This window comes from Bos javanicus, chromosome 14 (genome assembly GCF_032452875.1).
Source record: "Bos javanicus breed banteng chromosome 14, ARS-OSU_banteng_1.0, whole genome shotgun sequence".
NCBI classification, from domain to species: Eukaryota; Metazoa; Chordata; class Mammalia; order Artiodactyla; family Bovidae; genus Bos; species Bos javanicus.
The window spans coordinates 65,329,499-65,352,013 of NC_083881.1; the positions used below are offsets into that span (position 1 = coordinate 65,329,499).

At 36.6% G+C, this 22,515-nt stretch overlaps 1 protein-coding gene across 35 annotated transcripts in view; it reads right to left on the minus strand.

Moving 5' to 3' along the window:
- VPS13B (vacuolar protein sorting 13 homolog B) overlaps positions 1-22,515 on the minus strand; it is an 804,527-nt gene that overhangs the window by 749,354 nt on the left and 32,658 nt on the right. For 34 of the 35 annotated variants that reach the window (XR_009740672.1, XM_061438325.1, XM_061438316.1 and 31 more), the window contains one exon: positions 887-1,007. Coding sequence is in view for 34 of the 35 variants with exons in the window: in XM_061438325.1 (XP_061294309.1) it covers positions 887-1,007 (121 nt within the window). In the remaining variant the exon portion in view is untranslated. Of the gene's footprint in view, positions 1-886; positions 1,008-21,302; positions 21,383-22,515 lie in introns of those variants that run through there. The other variant, XM_061438326.1, reaches the window with a different exon arrangement.

Here is a 22,515-nt window from a genome sequence, read left to right on the forward strand (position 1 = left end):
AGTAACTGATAAATGAAAGAGAAGTGACTGATAACTGCTAACTGTAAAAAGGCAGCAATGCACCTTGGCCACAGAGCCATCATGTAACACTCACTTTTTTGTTTTGGGGTTTTTTTTCCCTTCATTAAATATTTATCAAGAAACTGTTATTTGAAAGCCACTACTCTTCCAGACAAATAAAAATTTTAGGAACTGAAAAGAGAGATGGTCTCCCAGTTACAAAACTCTGTGATTCTGTTAGTGAATTTTACAGTTTTCAGAAACTGAGAACAACTTAGTGTCATTCCTTTGTTTATCAGGAAGCAAGAGGAATGAAGAAACTATACGTATTTATTGCTATTGCTATTGCTAAGTCACTTCAGTTATGTCCGACTCTGTGTGACCCCAGAGACGGCAGCCCACCAGGCTCCCCCGTCCCTGGGATTCTCCAGACAAGAACACTGGAGTGGGTTGCCATTTCCTTCTCCAATGCATGAAAGTGAAAAGTGAAAGTGAAGTCACTCAGTCGTGTCCAACCCTCAGCGACCCCATGGACTGCAGCCTTCCAGGCTCCTCCAGCCATGGGATTTTCCAGGCAAGAGTACTGGAGTGGGGTGCCATTGCCTTCTCCGATAAGTATTTATTACTCAGAGGCAAATCATTGCTTGGAGAGGATGTAATAAAGAAACTTAAGGAATAATCTCAAGCAAACGAGTACCAAACCTTGAATGATTCCAAAGCTCTCACAAATGTCTTTCAATCTGTTCTGACGTTATGCAGCAAATGTACATATACTTTAAATACTTTATGACACTAAAAAATAGGGAAAATATATATTCTACAAAGGGCTACAACAATAATCAATAACAATCAAAATTTTGGTTTTATCAATCCCCTTAGAAGTTACCTGGTGGCAAATCAGGATCTGTGGGAGTGGCCTGTTGAATTCTTCGGGGTTTTGCTGATGTTTTTGTGTTCTCAGTAGTACTACGGTTGGTAGAATTAGAACCACAGCTTTCATGGTCATCCTATTTTTATTTGGAAGAAAGAAAAGCAAAGTATCAATCACCATTCAAAAATTTTAAAAAGTTTTCTTGAACGTATGTAGGTTACTAAAATTGATGTTAGACTCTTCCAACTTTATTTTTTTAGCTATAAAAACCTATGTAACCAAAATTTTTGTACTTTGTACTCTTAAACAGCATTTTTAAAACAAGTAGTAGTTTAAAATCAGAAACTATTTCTTTAGTTGATATCAAAACAAACCACTTGATAATGTCAAATATGGCTTTAGCAAAAGAAGACAATTCAATTGAAGCTTTTAAACATTTTCCATTTGAAAATCTGAAATAAATGGTAAGGGTTTTAATTTTCACATATTTGTTTATATATTAAAACCCTCACTATTTTGTGAGTTGGGAATCCAAGCTGTCTTCTTAATCACTTTTTTTTTTAATTAGTAATTTTGTTTGTTTTAGTTTCTAAGTTGTATCCAACTCTTAGGGCTCCACTGTGGATTTCCCAGGCAAGAACACCTGAGCAGGTTGCTCTTCTCCAGATCTTCTGGACCCAGGGATAGAATCCAGTCTCTTGCATTGCAGGCAGATTCTTTTCCACTGAGCCACAGGGGAAACCCATCTTTTTTTCTTGGTAATAATTTATTTTTTGTTTGTTTTTTTGAAGTCTATTTTTTTAAGCTTTTTTTTTTAACTGAAGGATAATTCCTTTACAGTATTGCATTGGTTTTTACCAACATCAATATGAATCAGCCAGCCCACCTTTAAGGATTAATCTTAATCATCTTTAGAATTCTTGGCACCCATTTAACAATGTTCACTGAATTGTTATTATTCAGATTAGATAAGAGGTCTAACTAGTTTCTAATATGGATAACATAAAAACTTCAAAATATACATATTTTTGAAATTTACACAATACAAATGAGTACTCTTTACCTGACTTGATTCAACGAACATTTATAAAATGTTTTTATGTGTTAATCGCTAGATTTACAAAAGCAACTGTCCTCAAAGATTCCAGAATCTATTTGAAATACATAAAACCAGTCTACAAGAGTACTTTTTTGTTTACTTTCAAGTAATAGGAACACAAAGAGTCATTCTATTTGGAAGAACCAGAGAGATCAGGTCATTAAAACTGAGTGAATGTTTTAGGTTAAAATCAGAGGTTAAATGGGGGGAAACTATAAATAGCACATACAAAGAATAATGATCAGTCAAAAGAAAAAAAAAAGCCACAATAGACAACATTTAAGATGGGAGAACAATACCAAAAGCTAAAGGCGGGGTCTAGTTCAATAAAAACGCAGTCATGTAAAGAACGATAGAGATGTTGTCAACCTTCATTCTATTTGATACTCAAGATTTGGTAATTAGGAGGAGGGTGCCAATAAACAAAAAAAAAAAAGGGGGGGGGGAGGTTTGGTAATCCAGTAGAGGGACAGGAGTGAGAAAAGTAAAAGAGTAGATCAAAGGGTGAATAACAAGTTAAGATGGAAAAAATAAGCATAGATTGCTCTTTCAAAAAAACAGGTATTACAAGGAGGAAATAGATGGGGTAGTAATATGAAATAAAAGCATCTGACATCACCTTATTCCTTTGGGGAGGTTAAACTAGCACATTCTGCTTGAGAGATGCCTATGAGGAAACAGAGATCAAATACCTCTCCAACACAAAGGGAAACTGATGGTATACTGTGCATCATTAACTCATTAATCAACAATAAAACTATTTCATAATGCTTAAAAGAATGGTCATGAATTTAGTTTTTCTCTTATATATTTGAAGAGAAAATTTCAAGAACTAAAAGAAGGTTACTACTAAATTTACCATTCTAATACGATACTACAGGCAATAAGAACAGTGATAGGCCCTCCTTCAGGATACAAAAATGTTCTTCACTACAACCACTAACAGGATTATATAATAATAAAAATGAATCTTTTACAATATGGCATGACTTCAGATGCTAGTCATACATTAGTAAAAGAAAAAATTTCTGTCTGAAACTTTGTTACAAGCAAAAAATTGAAAGATTTGCTATAATAAAAAATGAAGAAAATTTGCGCACAAACTTGTATTCATTTTAAGTTAATGCAAAACAAACTTCACAGCATTTCATTCCACGAAACAACTTCACTATTCAATCTTTATAATGACATCTTCTGTTATTTTGGGGACTGTTATAGTCTCTAAATACTAAAAGACTACTACTGTGAATAAAACCTCACTGTAATTACTTTTAGTTCAACTTAGATCCTTAAAAATGTCTGTAGTCATACACTTCTGCACAATGTTAACATTAAAAGCACACTATTAATTTTTGAAACATATGGTTGTCTCAAAAGCCCAGAAGTAAAACATATTCATTAAAGAGATGTGAAAAAGTTCCAAGTGAACTGCCAAAACTAGCATAATTATGAAAATATTTAACACTGAAACCATCTGAAATCACATACTGTATATAGATTACAGTGATGTCATAATAAACATTCCAGCCAAAATGCACTAAAACTACTGCAGTCCAATAAATCTGGCATACACTAGATGACAAATACCTTAAAGCAAGAAGAAAGAACAAGTTATTTTATTTTTAAAAAGTTATTAGCAGCAAAAAAGGGTAAACTGCATAGATTAAGTATAAGTTTTCAAACAGTCTTTTAAAAAGTGAATAAAGCTTCCCTACAATCTTCACGTTTTTATCATTTAAAAGAAAAACAAACTAACTTTATTTATTTAAACAAAAATTTTAATAACTTAAAATTTCAGTGTGCCTTAAAAAAGGGCATTAATCTTGGTACCCATAGGAATGAAACAAACATTACCAAATATGTAAACACTTCTTTCTTAATTATGCTTAGGAAATCATGGGTGCATATATATTATAATTAGAAAATAATTCTTTTGATAATTTCAACTTGTTTTCTTTTCAATTACATTTTAATTGCATCAATTATAAGTGAGCTTCCATTCAAACCATGCCCCAACTAACTTAAAAATAAAGTAAAACAATTATAATATTTACTATTAACACTGGAATCATTAGTTTGAATTCATCATCTGCTTTTAACCAATATAACTATTACACATTTTAATTCATTGAAAGTCTCTAACTTCTAATAAAAGAAACTCTGTTCTCAAAAATACTAGCTAAAATGTTTTGAGATAATTTTTAACCCCAAACACATTACAGTTATATCTTTCTTATTTAGGTTACAATTTTTCCAAAATGTCAAGTTAAGTATATTTCATGGCAAAAGAATGTTGTCTCTTGGGGACCACATAGCTATTTCTGAAAATACTGCCCTTTGCTCCTCATGAAACAAGCAAGAATGTCATTTCCTTACAAAAGTTCCTAACAGAGGGAAAATGTGGCAAAACCCTGTATTTAAATAGATCCGTTACTTTCACACTGACAGATCATGGGATCATGTTGCATACTTTTCACCTTAGCCCTCGAAGGGCTAGTCAATTAAAACTGGAAAGCCATCAACTCCCGGATTCACAACAGTAGAGTAAGCTTGAGGACAAAACTTAAAACAGGTGACTGAATCATTCTAAGTCCTTGTTTTAGAAAAAGGTTAAAAGTAAGAAAGAGTTGAGGAAGGAGAGACCAAAAGACACAACCAAGAAGTGTCGTGTCTTGCATTATTCAGCCCTGCAGCACCAAACTTGGGAGGCAGAGGACTAAGGCTCATCTGGCAGCTCTGGTCACTCCCGAAGAGAGTGTGAGGGCCTTGGAAACGAACTGCTGCAAAGCCCGTTAGGTAAGTTCACCTCTAACCCCTCCAGAAGCAAGTACAAAGACAACAGTCGCAAAAAAAAAATCTCTAAAGGTAAGCCGGTACTTTGGAGAGTCAGAGAGCCAAGGCAAGTCAGCAGTGCAGAGGGACACTTGTAGAACATGAGCTAGCCAGGAAAAATATACATATATATTACCTTCTGGGGTAAAATTGGGCATCTCTGGATCCCTTCTACTCTGATAGGAATATTAATAAACTTAACTTTAGTCATTTAAAAAAAAAAAAAAGCCAAGCCACCTCAGTAAAGGAGGTGTGTATACCTCCAGCCTCTTCACACATCAGCTTAAGCCCACAACAAGAGGCTGCTTCCATCTTCTCTGCAATCAAGGGTGTGACAGGCTGGGAAAGAAGAAGAGAGAGCTGATGCTCCCCTGCATTCTTTTACTGGAACCTCCCAAAAGGAGGGACAGCTAACCTAACAGGCCAAAACTGAACATACGCTAAGACATATTAGGCTACATTTTAACAGAGAAAGAGATCACTGTCCTAACTGTAAACACCTGTGTGGTGGAGCCACTCTTCTACCTGAGAGCCATGTTCCCCACATGACGTGATAACTAACCATCGCTCCTCTGGCCTTCTTTTCACATTCTCAGCCATGTAATCCAGGATACTGCCCCTTCCAGAGAACAATCAAACTCTACTGGTTAACAGCATAATGTTAGAAAAAATCTGTCCTTTATTACTGCCGATGACATTATTTTTCCTTCGAATCAGTTGGTATATATCATATAGGCAACTTCTCCCCTCTTTTTAAAAATCACTGAATTGAAGTGTTTAGACTCATCCTTAGATTTGGAATGTGAAATAGGCAGAAATTAAGGAAGGAGAGAACAAAAGTACATACAGAGGCATCCCAGCCTAAGCCACACTCCACCATCTAATATTTACCAAAATTCAGTAGGGATTGGGTGAGTGAGCCGATTAATGAAACTGCACTTTGTCTTCTTACATGTGTAACTTCCCTCAACAAGAACCACTTGATTTTTTTTTTTTTTTTAACTATCTGTTAGGCATTTTGAGAGAAAACAGGTAGTACAAATGGATGGTACTTATCCTGGTAGCCTTACTTAGATGCATAAAAAGGTTAAGAGCAATTCAAGTTAATCAGCATTAATTACATAGGTCTCACACACACAAACGCAAAAATAACAGTAAAATTTACTGAGCATTTATACGTGCCAGACCTCCATTATTTTAAGGATGAGGAATTTGGGGCTTAAGAGGTTCTAAGCTCAAAAGACATGAAGGAAAACAGCTAGGATGAACGCCCAGATACGTCTTATAGAAAGCCCCTTCCATTGCTACTGATAAAAGACAGGAAAACAAAGAGGAAGAAAAAGAATGGCAGAGAGAGAGGAAAAAAGACACACAGGAAAAAACTTTCTGTTTATGGCGTTCTCAATGGGTTACTGGAGAAGGAAATGGCAACCCACTCCAGTACTCTTGCCTACAGAATTCGGTGGACGGAGGAGCCTGGTGGGCTGCCATCTATGGGGTTGCACAGAGTCGGACACAACTAAAGCGACTTAGCAACAGCAGCAGCAGCAATGGGTAATGAGTATCAGTTCAAGAAATATAAGCTTTATTCTACATACTCAGGAGCCAATGAAACTTATGAGTAGGAGACTAACAAGATGAAGTACTTTATTCAGGAATAAGAATCTTCAGGTAACGTGACAAAGCACAAAAGAAGACATACTAACAATTATAAAAATTAATAGGCTATTATTAGTCAGACAGGGAGTTGACTGTGGCTTAGATCATGAACTGCTTATTGCAAAATTAAGACTTAAAGAAAGTAGGGAAAACCACTTGGCCATTCAAGTATCACCTAAATTAAAAGCCTTAAAATTATATGGTGAAGTGACAAATAGATTAAAGGGATTAGATCTGATAGAGTGCCTGAAGACCTATGGATAGATGTTTGTAACATTATTCAGGAAGCAGTAATCAAAACCATCCCCAAGAAAAAGAAATGCAAAAAGGCAAAATGGTTGTCTGAGGTGGCATGATAAATAGCTGAGAAAAGAAGAGAAGCAAAAGGCAAAGGAGAAAAGGAAAGATATACCCATGTGAATGCAGAGTTCCAAAGAACAAGGAGATATAAGAAACCCTTCCTCAGTGATCAATGCAAAGAAATAGAGGAAAACAACAGAATGGGAAAGACTAGAAATCTCTTCAAGAAAAATAAGAGATACCAAGGGAAAATTTCAAGCAAAGATGGGCACAATAAAGGACAGAAACACCAAGGACCTAACTAAAACAGAAGATTAATTAAGAAGAGGCGGCAAGAATACACAGAAGAACTATACAAAAAAGATCTTCATGACCCAGATAACCAAGATGTTGTGGTCACTCACCTAGAACCAGCCATTCTGGGATGCGAAGTCATCCTAGATGGCCTTGGGAAGCATCACTACAAACAAAGCTCGTGGAGATCATGAAGTTTCAACTGAGTTACTTCAAATCCTAAAAGATGATGCTGTGAAAGTGTTGCACTAAATATGCCAGAAAATTTGGAAAACTCAGCAATGGCCACAGGATTGGAAAAGGTCAGTTTTCATTCCAACCCCAAAGAAATGCAATGCCAAAGAGTGTTCAAACTACAGCACAACTGCAGTCATTTCACATGCTAGCAACCTAATGCTCAAAATTCTCCAAACGAGGCTTCAATACTACATGACCTGAGAATTTGCAGATGTTCAAGCTGTATGTAGACAATAAAGAGGAACTAGAGATCAAATTGCCAACATCTGTTGAATCATAGAAAAAGCAAGAGAATTCCGGAAAAACATCTACTTCTGCTTTATTGATTACACCAAAGCCTCTGACTCTGTGTATCACAACAAACTATGGAAAAGTCTTCAAGAGATGAAGACCACCTGACCTGCCTCCTGAGAAACCTGTTTGCAGGTCAAGAAGCAACAGTCAGAACTGGATATAGAACAACGAACTGGTTTCAAATAGGAAAATGAGTACATAAAGGCTGTATACTGTCACCCTGCTTATTTAACTTCTATGCAGAGTACATCATGCAAAATGCTGGGCTGGATAAGCACAAACTGGAATCAAGATTGCCAGGAGAAATATCAATAACCTCAGATATGCAGATGACACCACCCTTATAGCAGAAAGCAAGGAACTAAAGAGCCTCTTGATGAAAGAGAGAGGAGAGTGAAAAAGTTGGCTTAAAACTCAACATTTAAAAAACAAAGCTCATGGCATCCAGTCCCATCACCACATGGCAAATAAATGGGGAAACAATGGAAATAGTGACAGACCTTATTTTCTTCAGCTCCAAAAGTACTGCATATGGTGACTGCAGCCATAAAATTAAAAGACACTTACTCCTTGGAAGAAAAGCAGAAAAACTATAACAAACCTAGACAGCATATTAAAAAGCAGAGACATTACTTTGCCAACAAAGATCCATCTAGTCAAAGCTACGGTTTTTCAGTAGTCATGTATGAATGTGAGAGTTGGACTATAAAGAAAGCTGAGCACCAAAGAATTGATACTTTTGAACTGTTGAGAGCCCCTTGGACTGCAAGGAAATCAAACCAGTCAATCCTAAAGGAAATCAACCCTGAATATGCACTGGAAGGACTGATGCTGAAGCTGGAGCTCCAATACTTTGGTCACCTGATGCGAAGAACAGACTCATTAAAAAAGAGCCTGATGCTGGGAAAGACTGAAGGAAGGAGGAGAAGGGGGCAACAGGATCAGACGGTTGGATGGCATCACTGACTCAATGGACATGTTTTTGAACAAGTTCCAGGAAATGGTGATGGACAGGGAAGCCTGGCATGCTGCAGTCCACGGGGTCGCAAAGAGTCAGACACGACTGAACAACTGAACAACAGCAATAATAGGTCATTATAATAGTTTAGAAATTAAATGATGCAAAAAATTAGCAATGAGAATTCTTTTAAAGGCTAGCACCTCAAACTCAATGGTAAAACAAAATTTGTGGAGCTTCCCTGGTGGCTCAGGGGTAAAGAATCCACCTGCCAAAGCTGGAGACATGGATTCAGTCCCTGGTCCTGAAAGATCCCAGGTGCCTTGGAGCAAATAAGCCCCTGCACCACAACGTTTGTGTCTATGCTCCAGAGCCCCGGAGCCACAACTACTGAGCCCACAAACGCTAGAGTTCACACTCTGCAGCAGGAGAAGCCACTGCAATGACAAGCCCGCATACCATAGCTAGAGCATAGCCCCCGCACTTGCCACAACTAGAGAAAAGCTCATGCAGCAACAAGATCTAGCATAGCCGAAAATAAACAAAAATTATCTTTTAAAATGTCAGTCATTCTAATAACATTTTAAAAACTCATGGATTCTGCAACAGACTTATTTCCCCTAACCTCTATTCCTCAAAAAAAAAAAAAAAAAACAGTCCTTTCTAATTCAGTCAATGAGTAAACATAGCTACTATTTTCTCAGTCTCCTAAGACTCCTTCTGTGTGCAGTCACTCAGTAGTATCCAACTGTTTGACATCCTATGGACTGTAGCCTCCCTGGCTCCTTTGTCCATGGAATTTTCCAGGCAAGAATAGTGGAGTGGGTTGCCATTTCCCACTCCAGGGCATCTTCCCGATTCAGGGATCAAAGCTGTGTCTGTTTTTCCTGCACTGGCAGGCAGACTCTATACCACTGCACCACCTGGGAAGATGGTATATCTGCCATAATTTTGCAAAATGACTACAATGAGCTTTTACAATTTCAAGTAGAGAGATCCCTGGTTAGATTTACTCCTAGGTATTTTATTCCTTTTGCTGTGACTGTAAATGGGTTTTCTTTATGTCTATGAAAGTTCATCATTAGTCTACAGAAGCAAATCAGGTTTTTGTATATCAATTTTGTAACCAGCAACATTACTGAATTTATTTATTAGTTCTAGTAATTCTCTGGTGGCATCTTTAATTCTTTATCTATAATATCATGCCATCTGCAAACAGTGACAGGTTTATTTCTTCCTTTCCAGTTTGGATTCCTTTTCTTTTTCTTGTCTGATTGCTGTAACCAGAACTTCCAATACTAGACTGAATCTTTGTCTTCTCTTGATCTTAAAGGAAAAGCTTTCAACTTTTCACCACGGGGTATGGGTTTTCACCACTGGTGTTGCCTGTGGGTATGCCACATATGGCCTCTATTATATTGAAGTATGCACTTTCCATAACCACTTTGTTGAGTGCTTTTATCAATAACAAATGTTGAATTTCATCAAAAGCTTTTTTCTGCTTTTATTGATATGGTCATATGATCTTTATTCTCCAATTTGTTAATATGATGTGTCACACTGATGAACTTCTGGATATCAAACCATCCTTGCACCCCTGGGATAAATCCCACTTGGTCATGGTGTATGCAATGTATTGTTGAATTTGGCTGCCTGATATTTGTTGGGGATTTTGCAACCATGTTATTCAGTGATACTGGGACAAAATTTTTGTGTGTGTGCTCTTTCAGTGCAATCCCTATCAAAATACCAACTGCATTTCTCACAAAACTAGAACTAACTCTAAAATTAGTATGGAAACACAAAAAAAAACACACAAAAAACCAAATAGACAAAAAGGCCTTGAGACAGAACAAAGCTGGAGTTATCACACTCGCTGGTTGCAAGCTATACTGCAAAGCTTCAGTAATCAAAACAGTACGGTGCTGGACCAAAGACAGACACACACATCAATCGAACAGAGAACACAAAATAAACCAATGCTTCTTATATGGTCAACTAATCCATGACATAGGAGGCAAGAATAAAATCAGGAAAAACATCCTCTTTAATAAACAGTATTGGGAAAACTGGACAGCTTCATGCAAAAGAATCAAACAGGACTGCTTTCTCATACCAGATATAAAAATAAACTCAGAATGAGTTAAAGACTTAAATGTAAGATCTGAAACCATAAAATTCCTAGAACTCATAGGCAACACACTCTTTGACAGAGGTTTTGGCAATATTTTTTTTCAATTTGTCTCCTCAGGAAAGAGAAACGAAAGCAAAAAAACAAATGGGATGACATCAAACCAAAAAGCTTTTACATAACAAAGGAAACCATCAACAAAATGAAAAGTCAACCTACTGCATGGGAGAAAATGCTTGCAAAAGATACATGTAATAAAGAAAGGGTTAATTTCCAAAATATATAAAGAATTCACAAAACTCAATATTGAAAAAACAAATAATCAGATTAAAAATTAGGTAAAGGACCTGGGCATATTTTTTTTCCAAAGAAGACATACAAATGGCCAAGAAATACATGAAAAGATGCTCAACATCACAAATCATCAGGGAAATACAAATCAAACCTACAGTGAGACAGCATCTCACACCTGTCAAAATGACTATCATCAAAAAGACAACAAATAACAAGTGTTGGTGAGGATGGGGTAAAAAGGGAGTCCTCATGCATTGTCGTGGAGAGGGCAATGGCACCCCACTCCAGTACTCTTGCCTGGAAAATCCCATGGCTGGAGGAGCCTGGAAGGCTGCAGTCCATGGGGTCGCTGGGAGTCGGACATGACTGAGCAACTTCACTTTCACTTTTCACTTTCATGCATTGGAGGAGGAAATGGCAACCCACTCCAGTGTTCTTGCCTGGAGAATCCCAGGGACGGGGAGCCTGGTAGGCTGCCGTCTATGGGGTCGCACAGAGTTGGACACGACTAAAGTGACTTAGCAGCAGCAACAGCATGCATTGTCAATGGGATTGTAAATTGGTCCAGTCACAATGGAAAACAGTATGGAGGTTGCTCAAAAAATGAAAAACAAAACTATCATATAATCTAGAAATTTCAATAGAGGGTATTTGCCTAAAGGAAACAAAAGCACTAACTTGAAAAGATATATGCACCCCAATATTCACTATACCGCTATTAATAACAGCCAAGATTCGGACGCAACCTAAGTGTCTACTGATAGATGAATGGATACAGAGGATGTGGGACACACACACACAGTGGAATATTAGCCATAAAAAATTAAATCTTGTCATCTGCAATAACATGGGTGAATCCACACAGTATAATGCTAACTGAAATAAGTCAGATAAAGAAAAACAAATACCATATGATCTCACTTACATGTGGAATCTAAAAACAAAACAAAACAAAAAAACAAACAAGACTCGTAGATACCGAGAACAAATCATTGGTTGCCAAAGAGGAGGAAGGTAAGGGGTTGGCCAAAATAAGTGAAGGGGATTATCAGGTACCAACCCCCTAGTCATAAAATAAATAAGCCTTGGGAATGTAACATACAGCATAAAGACTATGGCCAATAGTTATGTAATAACTTTATATGGAGACAGATCATTACCAAATTTATAGTGATGGTCACTTTGTAATATAAACGACTGTCAAATCACCACATAGTACACCTGACACTAACATAATGCTGTATGTCAGTTATATTTCAATTTAAAAAACGAATAAAAGAAAGCAGCCATACACAATACTTAACTGTGTTTCAAAAAATCCTTATTTATAAAAACAGGCAGTAGGCCCATGAGCCATAAACTTTAATTACTCTTGCTTTAAAACACTTGCCTTAATAAAAAATACAGGATAAACAATAATTCAATCTGAAATTGTTTGGAATCCAATATTTTCATTATATAAGACAAAAAAAAAAAAAAGACAGACTACAATATATCTAACTAATACAATATGTCTAACTAATGAGGGACTCTTTAAAATATCCTGGGGGAAAAGTACAAACTTTTTGCCTGGCTGTAGTACTGCTAAGAAGATAAGACATTTCTACCATTATCCCTTTTATAACTAATTTCTAACAAAACAACAAATATTGACTAAGAAAAAGAAAAGCAATTTTCAGTAAGAAGATAGCCTGAAGAAAATTCTATAGACCCAAAGGAAAAGAAATATAAGACATTTCTGAAGAAAATAATACAGCAAAAAAGCACATTCTAAACATATACAAAAGAAGTTAAAATTTGGCTAACATGATAAAGAAAGTAAAATGTAAAACTTACTTGGAGAAAAACAGATAGAAGAGTGGGGAAACAAAACTGGATACATCTTTCAACCCAGGGAGCATTGAGTACATAAGAAGAATACATTTTGAGACAAATTTTCAGTAAAACACAGAAATTTCTCTAGTATCATAAATACATCTCAATAATACTAATGAAGACAATTAAGATTTTATATAATTGCAGTAAAGGTTGAGAGATTTAAATTATACTCTATAATAAGAATTTAAAAATTTTATATTAGCTAAGTACTCATATGATAATGCTTCATTCCATTTTTGCTATGAAGGGGATTCTGGTAGAACTATAGTATGAGTGTGCTGCTGCTTAAAAAAAAAAAAAGGAAAAAACCTCAGGAGCCATAATGTTTACTATATCTCTGTTTAAAGAGACAATTGTTTATTTTGTATTTGAAATCCCATAAGAGTATTCTCTAAGTATTCATACTTACAGATACCTTCAACAATGGTTAAGACCAGATCTTAATACTTTAATTGTTATAGGATAACAACATATTATCTATTAAGAACTTAAAATTAATGTATAAAATAATCTTGTTTTTCAGATAATATAATCTTTAACAGGTTAGAAAAATAAGAATCACAATATTTTGCTTCTTAAACATATATCCAGTCTCTTATTGACTTTCCTTTGATGGACAGGAAAATCCAGCTAATCAGACTGTTGTTGTTAGTCGGTCAGTTGTGTCTGACTCTGCGACCCCATCAACTGCAGCACTCCAGGCTCTCCTGTCCTTCACTACCTCCTGGAGTTTGTTCAAACTCATGCCCATTGAGTAGATGATGCCATTCAATCATCTCATCCTCTGCCACCTTTTTCTTTTGCCTTCAGTGTTTCTGAAGCATGAGTTGGCTTTTACCATCAGGTGGCCAAAGTATTGGAACTTCAGCATAAGCCCTTCAATGAATATTCAGGTTTGATTTCCTTTAGGATTGACTTGTTAGATCTCCTTATACTCCAAGAGACTCCCAAGAGTCTTCTGCAGCACCACAATGCAAAAGCATCAATTTTTAGGTGCTCTAACAACCATACATGACTACTGGAAAAACTACAGCTTTGACTATATGGACCTTTGTTGGCAAAGTGGTGTCTCTGCTTTTTAATATGCTGTCTAGGTGTGCCACAGTTTCAATTCCAAGGAGTAAGTGTCTTTTAATATCACAGTTGTAGTCTCCACTAGCAGTGATTTTGGAGACCAAGAAAATACAATCTGTCACTGCTTCTATTTCTTCCCCTTCTGTTTGCCAGGAAGTAATGGGACCAGATGCCATCATCTTGGTTTTTTGAATGCTGAGTTTCAAGTCAGCTTTTTCACTCTCCTCTTTCACCCTATCAAGAGGTTCTTTAGTTCCTCTTCACTTTCTGCCATTAGAATGATATTGCCTGCATGTCTGAGGTTGTTGATGTTTCTCTCAGCAATCTTGATTCCAGCTTGGGATTCATCCAGCCCAGCATTTTGCATGATGTTCTCTGCATAAGAGTTAAATAAGCAGGATGACATTTTATGTCATCAGTTCAGTTCAGTTCAGTCAGTCGTGTCCGACTCTTTGCGACCCCATGAATTGCAGCACGCCAGGACTCCCTGTCCATCACCAACTCCCAGAGTTCACTCAAACTCACGTCCATCGAGTCGGTGATGCCATCCAGCCATCTCATCCTCTGTCATCCCCTTTTCCTCCTGCCCCCAACCCCTCCCAGCATCAGAGTCTTTTCCAATGAGTCCACCTCTTCACATGAGGTGGCCAAAGTACTGGAGTTTCAGCTTTAGCATCATTCCTTCCAAAGAACACCCAGGGCTGATCTCCTTTAGAATGGACTGGTTGGATCTCCTTGCAGTCCAAGGGACTCTCAAGAGTCTTCTCCAACACCACAGTTCAAAAGCATCAATTCTTCGGCGCTCAGCTTTCTTCACAGTCCAACTCTCACATCCATACATGACCACTGGAAAAACCATAGCCTTGACTCAACAGACCTTTGTTGGCAAAGTAGTGTCTCTGCTTTTCAGTATGCTATCTAGGTTGGTCATAACTTTTCTTCCAAGGAGTAAGTGTCTTTTAATTTCATGGCTGCAGTCACCATCTGCAGTGATTTTGGAGCCCCCCAAAAATAAAATCTGACACTGTTTCCACTGTTTCCCCATCTATTTCCCATGAGATAGATGCCATGATCTTTGTTTTCTGAATGTTGAGCTTTAAGCCAACTTTTTCACTCTCTTCTTTCACTTTCATCAAGAGGTTTTTTAGTTCCTCTTCACTTTCTGCTATAATGGTGGTATCATCTGCATATCTGAGGTTATTGATATTTCTCCCTGCAATCTTGATTCCAGCATGTGCTTCCTCCAGCCCAGTGTTTCTCATGATGTACTCTGCATAGAAGTTAAATAACCAGGGTGACAATATACAGCCTTGACGAACTCCTTTTCCTATTTGGAACCAGTCTGTTGCTCCATGTCCAGTTCTAACTGTTGCTTCCTGACCTGCATATAGGTTTCTCAAGAGGCAGGTCAGGTGGTCTGGTATTCCCATCTCTTGAAGAATTTTCCACAGTTTATTGTGATCCACACAGTCAAAGGCTTTGGCATAGTCAATAAAGCAGAAATAGATGTTTTCCTGGAACTCTCTTGCTTTTTCCATGATCCAGCGGATGTTGGCAATTTGATCTCTGGCTCCTCTGCCTTTTCTAAAACCAGCTTGAACATCTGAAAGTTCACAGTTCACGTATTGCTGAAGCCAGGCTTGGAGAATTTTGAGCATTACTTTACTAGCGTGTGAGATGAGTGCAATTGTGCGGTAGTTTGAGCATTCTTTGGCATTGCCTTTCTTTGGGATTGGAATGAAAACTGACCTTTTCCAGTCCTGTGGCCACTCATACTCCTTTCCAATTTTGAACCAGTCCATTGTTTCATGTCCAATTCTAACTGTTGCTTCTTGACCTGCATACAGGTTTCTCAAAAGACAGGTAAGGTGGTCCGGTACTCCCATCTCATTGAGAATTTTCCACAGTTTTTTGTGATCCACACAGTCAAAGGCTTTCAAGTAATCAATGAATCAGAAACAGATGTTTTTCTGGAACTCCTTTGCTTTCTACATGATCCAATGAATGTGGGCAATTTGATCTCCAGTCCCTCTGCTTCTTTGAAACTCAGCTTGTACATCTGTAAGTTCTTGGTTCACATACTGCTGAACCCTAGCTTGAAGGATTTTGAGTATAACCTTGCTAGCCTATGATAGGATCCTAAATAACATTTTTCCCCTTTTTTCTTGGCATTGCATTTACACTGTAAATATTAGAAACATTTTACTTACAGTTAGCAATGATACTTTCTATATTCCTGTAAAACAAATACAAATCAGAGATAAATAATGGTTCTACTAAAAAAGATAACTAAACTTGAGAATGAGATCTAACTTGAGGAGATATACAGTCAGCCCAGCTGAGGCAAACAGTAAAGCATGCCTGAGCTAAACAGTGCAATAACGTTGGAGATGTGAGTCTAACCTTCAGGAAAAGTTCAACAACTAGGGAGTGCAGATCAGGACCTCTGTGTAGGCAAATGTACAAAATAACCACCAACACAAAATAACCATCAACAGGAAATGAAATTCACGCCCTAAAATTACTCCATTTCTGGACAATGTTGCAAAACTTAATTCTTCACCAATAAGATAGCAAATCTGAATACTACAGTATTAACAATCATCTCAAACCAGAAAGTCTTTGGGCTTCCCAGGTGGTACAGTGATAAAGAATCTGCCTGCCAATCAAAGAGACACAAGAGACATGGTTCAAACCCTGAGAAGATACCCCGGAGGAAGAAATGGCAACCCACTCCAGTATTCTTGCTTGGAAAATTCCACGGACAGAGAAGCCTGGTGGGCTACAGTCCATGGGGTTTCAAAGAGTCAGACACAACTGAGAGCACACACATACAAACTAGAAAACCAAAACTTAAGATTTACTACGACTCCTAATAGATGACCACAGAACTCTGAAAGAATAATTCATTTATAGTGGTGAGGGAAGAAGCCATTTTACATTGAGTTAATGAATGAGTGGATGCTGAGTAACTTGAGACAGGAAAAGACTATTAGGTCTAGAGCCTGAAAATAATAAAGTAGAATGAAGGTGGTAAAAGATTAAAAAAAAAAAAAAAAAAAAAGCACCTCCTATATTCAGGATACACAGTGCAAAGCCAGAGGCAAAAGTCGTTAACAGTGGGGAAAAAAAAAAAGAGTCCTTATCTTCAGAATATTATTTATGAAGGAGTATTTTTAAAATCAAATAATCTTTAAACTGCAAAATAATACAATGAGTAACTAATTATTTACTGGTATAAACAATGCAAACGCTTTATATTTATTGTTCATAATCATCACAAACCTATATTATTTCCATTTAACAAATGACAAAAATAAAGCTCAAAATTTTTCAACAAATAACATTAGAGTTTGTTAACAAAGTGTTTAAAGAGTTCATAAAAAGAAGCAATTACTTGAAGCTGTTTATATGTCTTCTACTAACATCCTTTCATCTTCTGTTGACCACCTTTCTCTCATTCCAACTCCTGCTATTATCCTCTTCCGAAAAAAAAACAGACACAGCTGCTACTAGACAAGCCCAACCACAGGCAGATGAGACAGATAAGATCCCAAAGGTTAAATCCAGAAATAAGAATTCTTAAGCAGAGAAAGTAGAAGACTTCTTCAAACAAAGGCTCAAAGAATTTGTAGCAAGATGAAATGCACTACAAAAAATATTTTTAAAAGTTCTTTAAGCTGAACTAAAACAATGGTAGATTAAAAACTTTGATCTACATAAAGGAATGAAGAGTGTCAGAAGTAACTATGTGAGTAAAATCAACAGACACTTTCCGGTTTTTAATTTCTTAAAAATTAATTAACTGCTCAAAGCAATCGTAACTATGATGATGATAAAGACAATGATGATGACGATGTAGTCCTGGGGTCTGTAACATATACATAAGAGTTATAACAAGACTAGCATAAATGATGACAGGGAATAAAGAGAATCATACTATTGTAAAGAATACTAAAAAAAAAAAATACGTCCATTATCCATATTAGTATTCGAAAGCAGACAATGAGAAGTTAAGCGTAGGGGAGGGAGGAGGGAGGAGGGTTCAGGATGGGGAACACAGGTATACCTGTGGCGGATTCATTTCGATATTTGGCAAAACTAATACAATATTGTAAAGTTTAAAAATAAAATAAAATTTAAAAAAAAATTCGAAAAAAAAAAAAGAAGTTAAGCGTGCATATTTGTCAACCCTTGAACAACCACTAAGTAAGAAAATGAAGAACATAGCGAATACAACAATAATGAAGATAAAATGGAATGCTAAAATATATACTCAATTCAAAAGAGGCAGGAGAAAAGGAAGAAAAATTAGATGGGACAAATTATAAATAAATAAAAAGACAAACCTAAACAAACAGAAAATTACATAATATGTAAATAATCTAACACACTACAATTAACAGACAGTAACTGTTATTCAGATTAGTAAAACTCAACTATAATCTAACTACAGAAAACTAAGTTTAGATATATAGACTCAGTACAGTTTCTAAAGATATGATACCCCAAGTTTCAAAAAGAAAATCAAGGCAAAAATGAATCAATCCAAAACAAAAGAAAATTAGCAGCATCTAATTAACAAAACAAAAACCAGAGAACTGTTGCATTTTATGAATAAAAAGGGAATCTAGAGACGACCTTGTGAACCAGACCAAAATAAAAAACTAGAAGCTGCAGTCTGTGTTCTTCATTATCTTTAATGCCAGCTAACACACTGGGATGGCTTAAAGCCAACAGGGGAAGAAAGAACTTGCAACCACCAGCAAGCTGCAATGTTTCATACCAGCTTCTTTTCCCCCCCAGCATTCAGACATAGAAATTACAGAGTCCACAGCACTGAACACTATAATTAGGGTTGTACTGGCACTTCTATTACAACCCCATATTTTCATTCATAACATTCTTAGAAAGTCCTTCACAAAACTAAAGCCTTCCTTTCTTATCTCAATCCCAATTTTCCTTCTTCTTAACATAGAAGAGCTATAAGAGATCAGCTCCTACAGTTGAAAAAAATAAGTAAATAAAAGTCTTCCCAGGGATAAAATAAATACAACAGAACCCCCACACCAAAAACAACACCTAAAGTGGCAAACAAGAATTAAAACTTTCTTAATGTTAAAAAAAAATTATCAAATCAAAAATCCACCTTATACCAAGTCTGGTTTTCATGCGGCACAAATTTCAATCTTATATATGACATAACAAAAAATTCTACTATATGTATATAAAATATGGTCTTCCCTCATGGCTCAGGCAGTAAAGAATCTGCCTGCAATGCAGGAGACCCAGCTTAGACCCCTGCATTGGGAAGATCCTCTGGAGAAGGGAATGGCTACCCACTCCAATATTTCTGCCTGGAGAACCCCATGGACAGTCCCTGGTTGTACAAAAAGTCGGACACAACTGAATAACTAAAACTTTCACTTTTATTATTTTTATATATATACACACATATATATGTGTGTATATATATAAAGAACTAGATCTTTATAACACGTAGGTTTGTTTATTTGTTTTTCCAAACATCTAACTAAAAGGAGTCCTCTTTCTACTACTTCTGATTAGGAAGCTTTAGACACAGGTAGAAGTTTAAGAAACCATGATTTCTCCTATTTCTGAATTTTTAAGGCACAGAATAGAGTTTAAGACATATTTATCTTCATTTTCATTCATCTACAAGTTATCTGTGCATGTTCGTGGCTTTTGGTTTTTTATTTCAATAATGTTTTTAAATTATTCAAGTTATTTCACCTCAAAAACAAATCAAAATTTAAAACAAAGTAAATTTTACCACCTGGTTGTTCTAAGACTACAGACAGTATTTTCATACTAAAATTAAAATCATAAGCTACATATGAGATAACATTTTTTCCTTAAAACATTCAAGAGGGCTTCCCTGATGGCTCAGTGGTGAAGAATCCACCTGCCAATTCAGGAAACATGGGTCCAATCCCTGGATCCAGGAAGATCCCACATCCCTCAGAGCAGCTGAGCCCAAACACCACAACTATTGAGTTTGTGCTCTAGAACAGGCTGGATCCCTGGGTTAGGAAGATCCCCGGGTTAGGAAGATCCCCTGGAGGTACTTCTTTTTGAATAGAAAAAAAAATAATCCTCTGAAATAAATATGTAAAAATAATCTATTGAGAGTAACACTGACTTTGTAATTTATTCTGCTTTTTCCTTACTACAACTCTACAAATCCAATTACTGGTCTTCTTTCCACTCCTAAGTAAAAATGAAAACAATTCAAATTTCAGTATTTATTCGAGGTCCAATATGTGGAAATAAAGTAAAAATTTTCCTTAAAGTTTTCCAGTTTTGGCACAGAGATAATTGAGCAAAAACAATTAGAGGTAAATTTAACTGTCATCAGAAAGAAAGAAGTAGCAAATTAAATGTAATTTGCCTTTTTATAATCCCATCATGTACCTGGCATCATAGGAATTATGTATGCTAGAAGGCAGAACAAAAAAGTATGATGATGTCAAGCTAGATAATTTATACAGATTTCAAGAGTTTCAGTGGCATTTAATGACACATCTTTTTAACTAAGCAGGATAAACATTTAGAAATAGCTATTGCTTTACAAATGAAATGTCCTTTTATTGTATTAGATATAGCTACGCAAAAATGTCAGTACACTTCAGTTTGACAAAAATGTCAACTCTACACATAAATTAAATGTTAAAAATATTATTTGCTTTTTATCTTTACATATATAATACAAGGAAAATCCAATACCACAGAAAAATTTATGTTAATCTATTGTACACAATTCTTGATCATCTACATATCAATGCAGGGGAACAGCAGTGTTCAAATGCAATAGAATAACTGAGTATTTACATTTAATTTCTGATTACCTTAACTGACATTTTTTGTAGCTGTGTCTCTACCAACAAATTTGTTTATACAAATATTAAGCTTATTCAAAGTTCTCTAGAGAATATGAGAAAGCCAGAGATAAGACATAAAATTTTGTGCAATTCATCCACCAGTGGATAACTATATAAATATCAAAACTGAATTCTTCTATGGATTTTCATAAGGACAAAAGACATTTTAAAATACTGCTTGGGGTGGGGTGGGAGGGAGGGAAGTTCAGGAGGCAGGGGGAATGTATGTACATCTATGGCTAATTCATGTTGATGTGTGGCAGAAACCAACAGAACATTGTAAAGCAATAATCTTCCAATTAAAACATTAATTTAAAATATAAATAAAATATTGCTTACACTAAGTTTGAAGTAAAGGATATTCCGGTTAACCAATATACTAATGAAAATTGAAGATCAGGACTTTATTGGTAAGATAATGAAAACAGCGCTCAGAAAAATCATTATCTATTACCCAAGTCCATGAATGAACTGCTTACCATATTTATACAGATGCTATGTTAATCAAGATATTACGAATGTGGAGAAGGAAATGGCAACCCACTCCAGTATTCTTGCCTGGAGAATCCCAGGGACAGAGGAGCCTGGTGGGCTGCTGTCTATGGGGTCACAGAGAGTCAGACACGACTGAAGCAACTTAGCAGCAGCAGCAGCAGAGGAACTACAAATAACTCAGGGAAGCTGAAATATGAGAAAAGAGAAAGTGACCCAAGAGTCTGGAAGACTGAAAAGATTGAGAAAAACTGTGAAAACAAAAGGAGGGTAGTCATTAAGAAATTTTAAGCCCAGTAGTTAAATAGTTCAGTTCAGTTCAGTCGCTCAGTCGTGTCCAACTCTTTGCGACCCCATGAACTGCAGCACGCCAGGCCTCCCTGTCTATCACCAACTCCCGGAGTTCACACAGACTCAAGTCCATCGAGTCAGTGATCCCATCCAGCCATCTCATCCTCTAGCGTCCCCTTCTCCTCCTGCCCTCAATCAATCCCAGCATCAGAGTCTTTTCCAATGAGTCAGCTTTTCCCATGAGGTGGCCAAAGTACTGGAGTTTCAGCTTCAGCATCATTCCCTCCAAAGAAATCCCAGGGCTGATCTCCTTCACAATGGACTGGATGGATCTCCTTACAGGCCAAGGGACTCTCTTCTCCAACACCACAGTTCAAAAGCATCAATTCTTCAGCGCTCAGCCTTCTTCACAGTCCAACTCTCACATCCATACATGACCACAGGAAAAACCATAGCCTTGACTAGATGGACCTGTTGGCAAAGTAGTGTCTCTGCTTTTCAATATGCTATCTAGGTTTGTCATAACTTTTCTTCCAAGGAGTAAGCGTCTTTTAATTTCATGGCTGCAGTCACCATCTGCAGTGATTTTGGAGCCCCCCAAAAATAAAATCTGACACTGTTTCCACTGTTTCCCCATCTATTTCCCATGAAGTGATAGGACCAGATGCCATGATCTTCGTTTTCTGAATGTTGAGCTTTAAGCCAACTTTTTCACTCTCTTCTTTCACTTTCATCAAGAGGTTTTTTAGTTCCTCTTCACTTTCTGCCATAAGGGTGGTGTCATCTGCATATCTGAGGTTATTGATATTTCTCCCGGCAATCTTGATTCCAGCTTGTGTTTCTTCCAGTCCAGCATTTCTCATGAAGTACTCTGCATATAAGTTAAATAACCAGGGTGACAATATACAG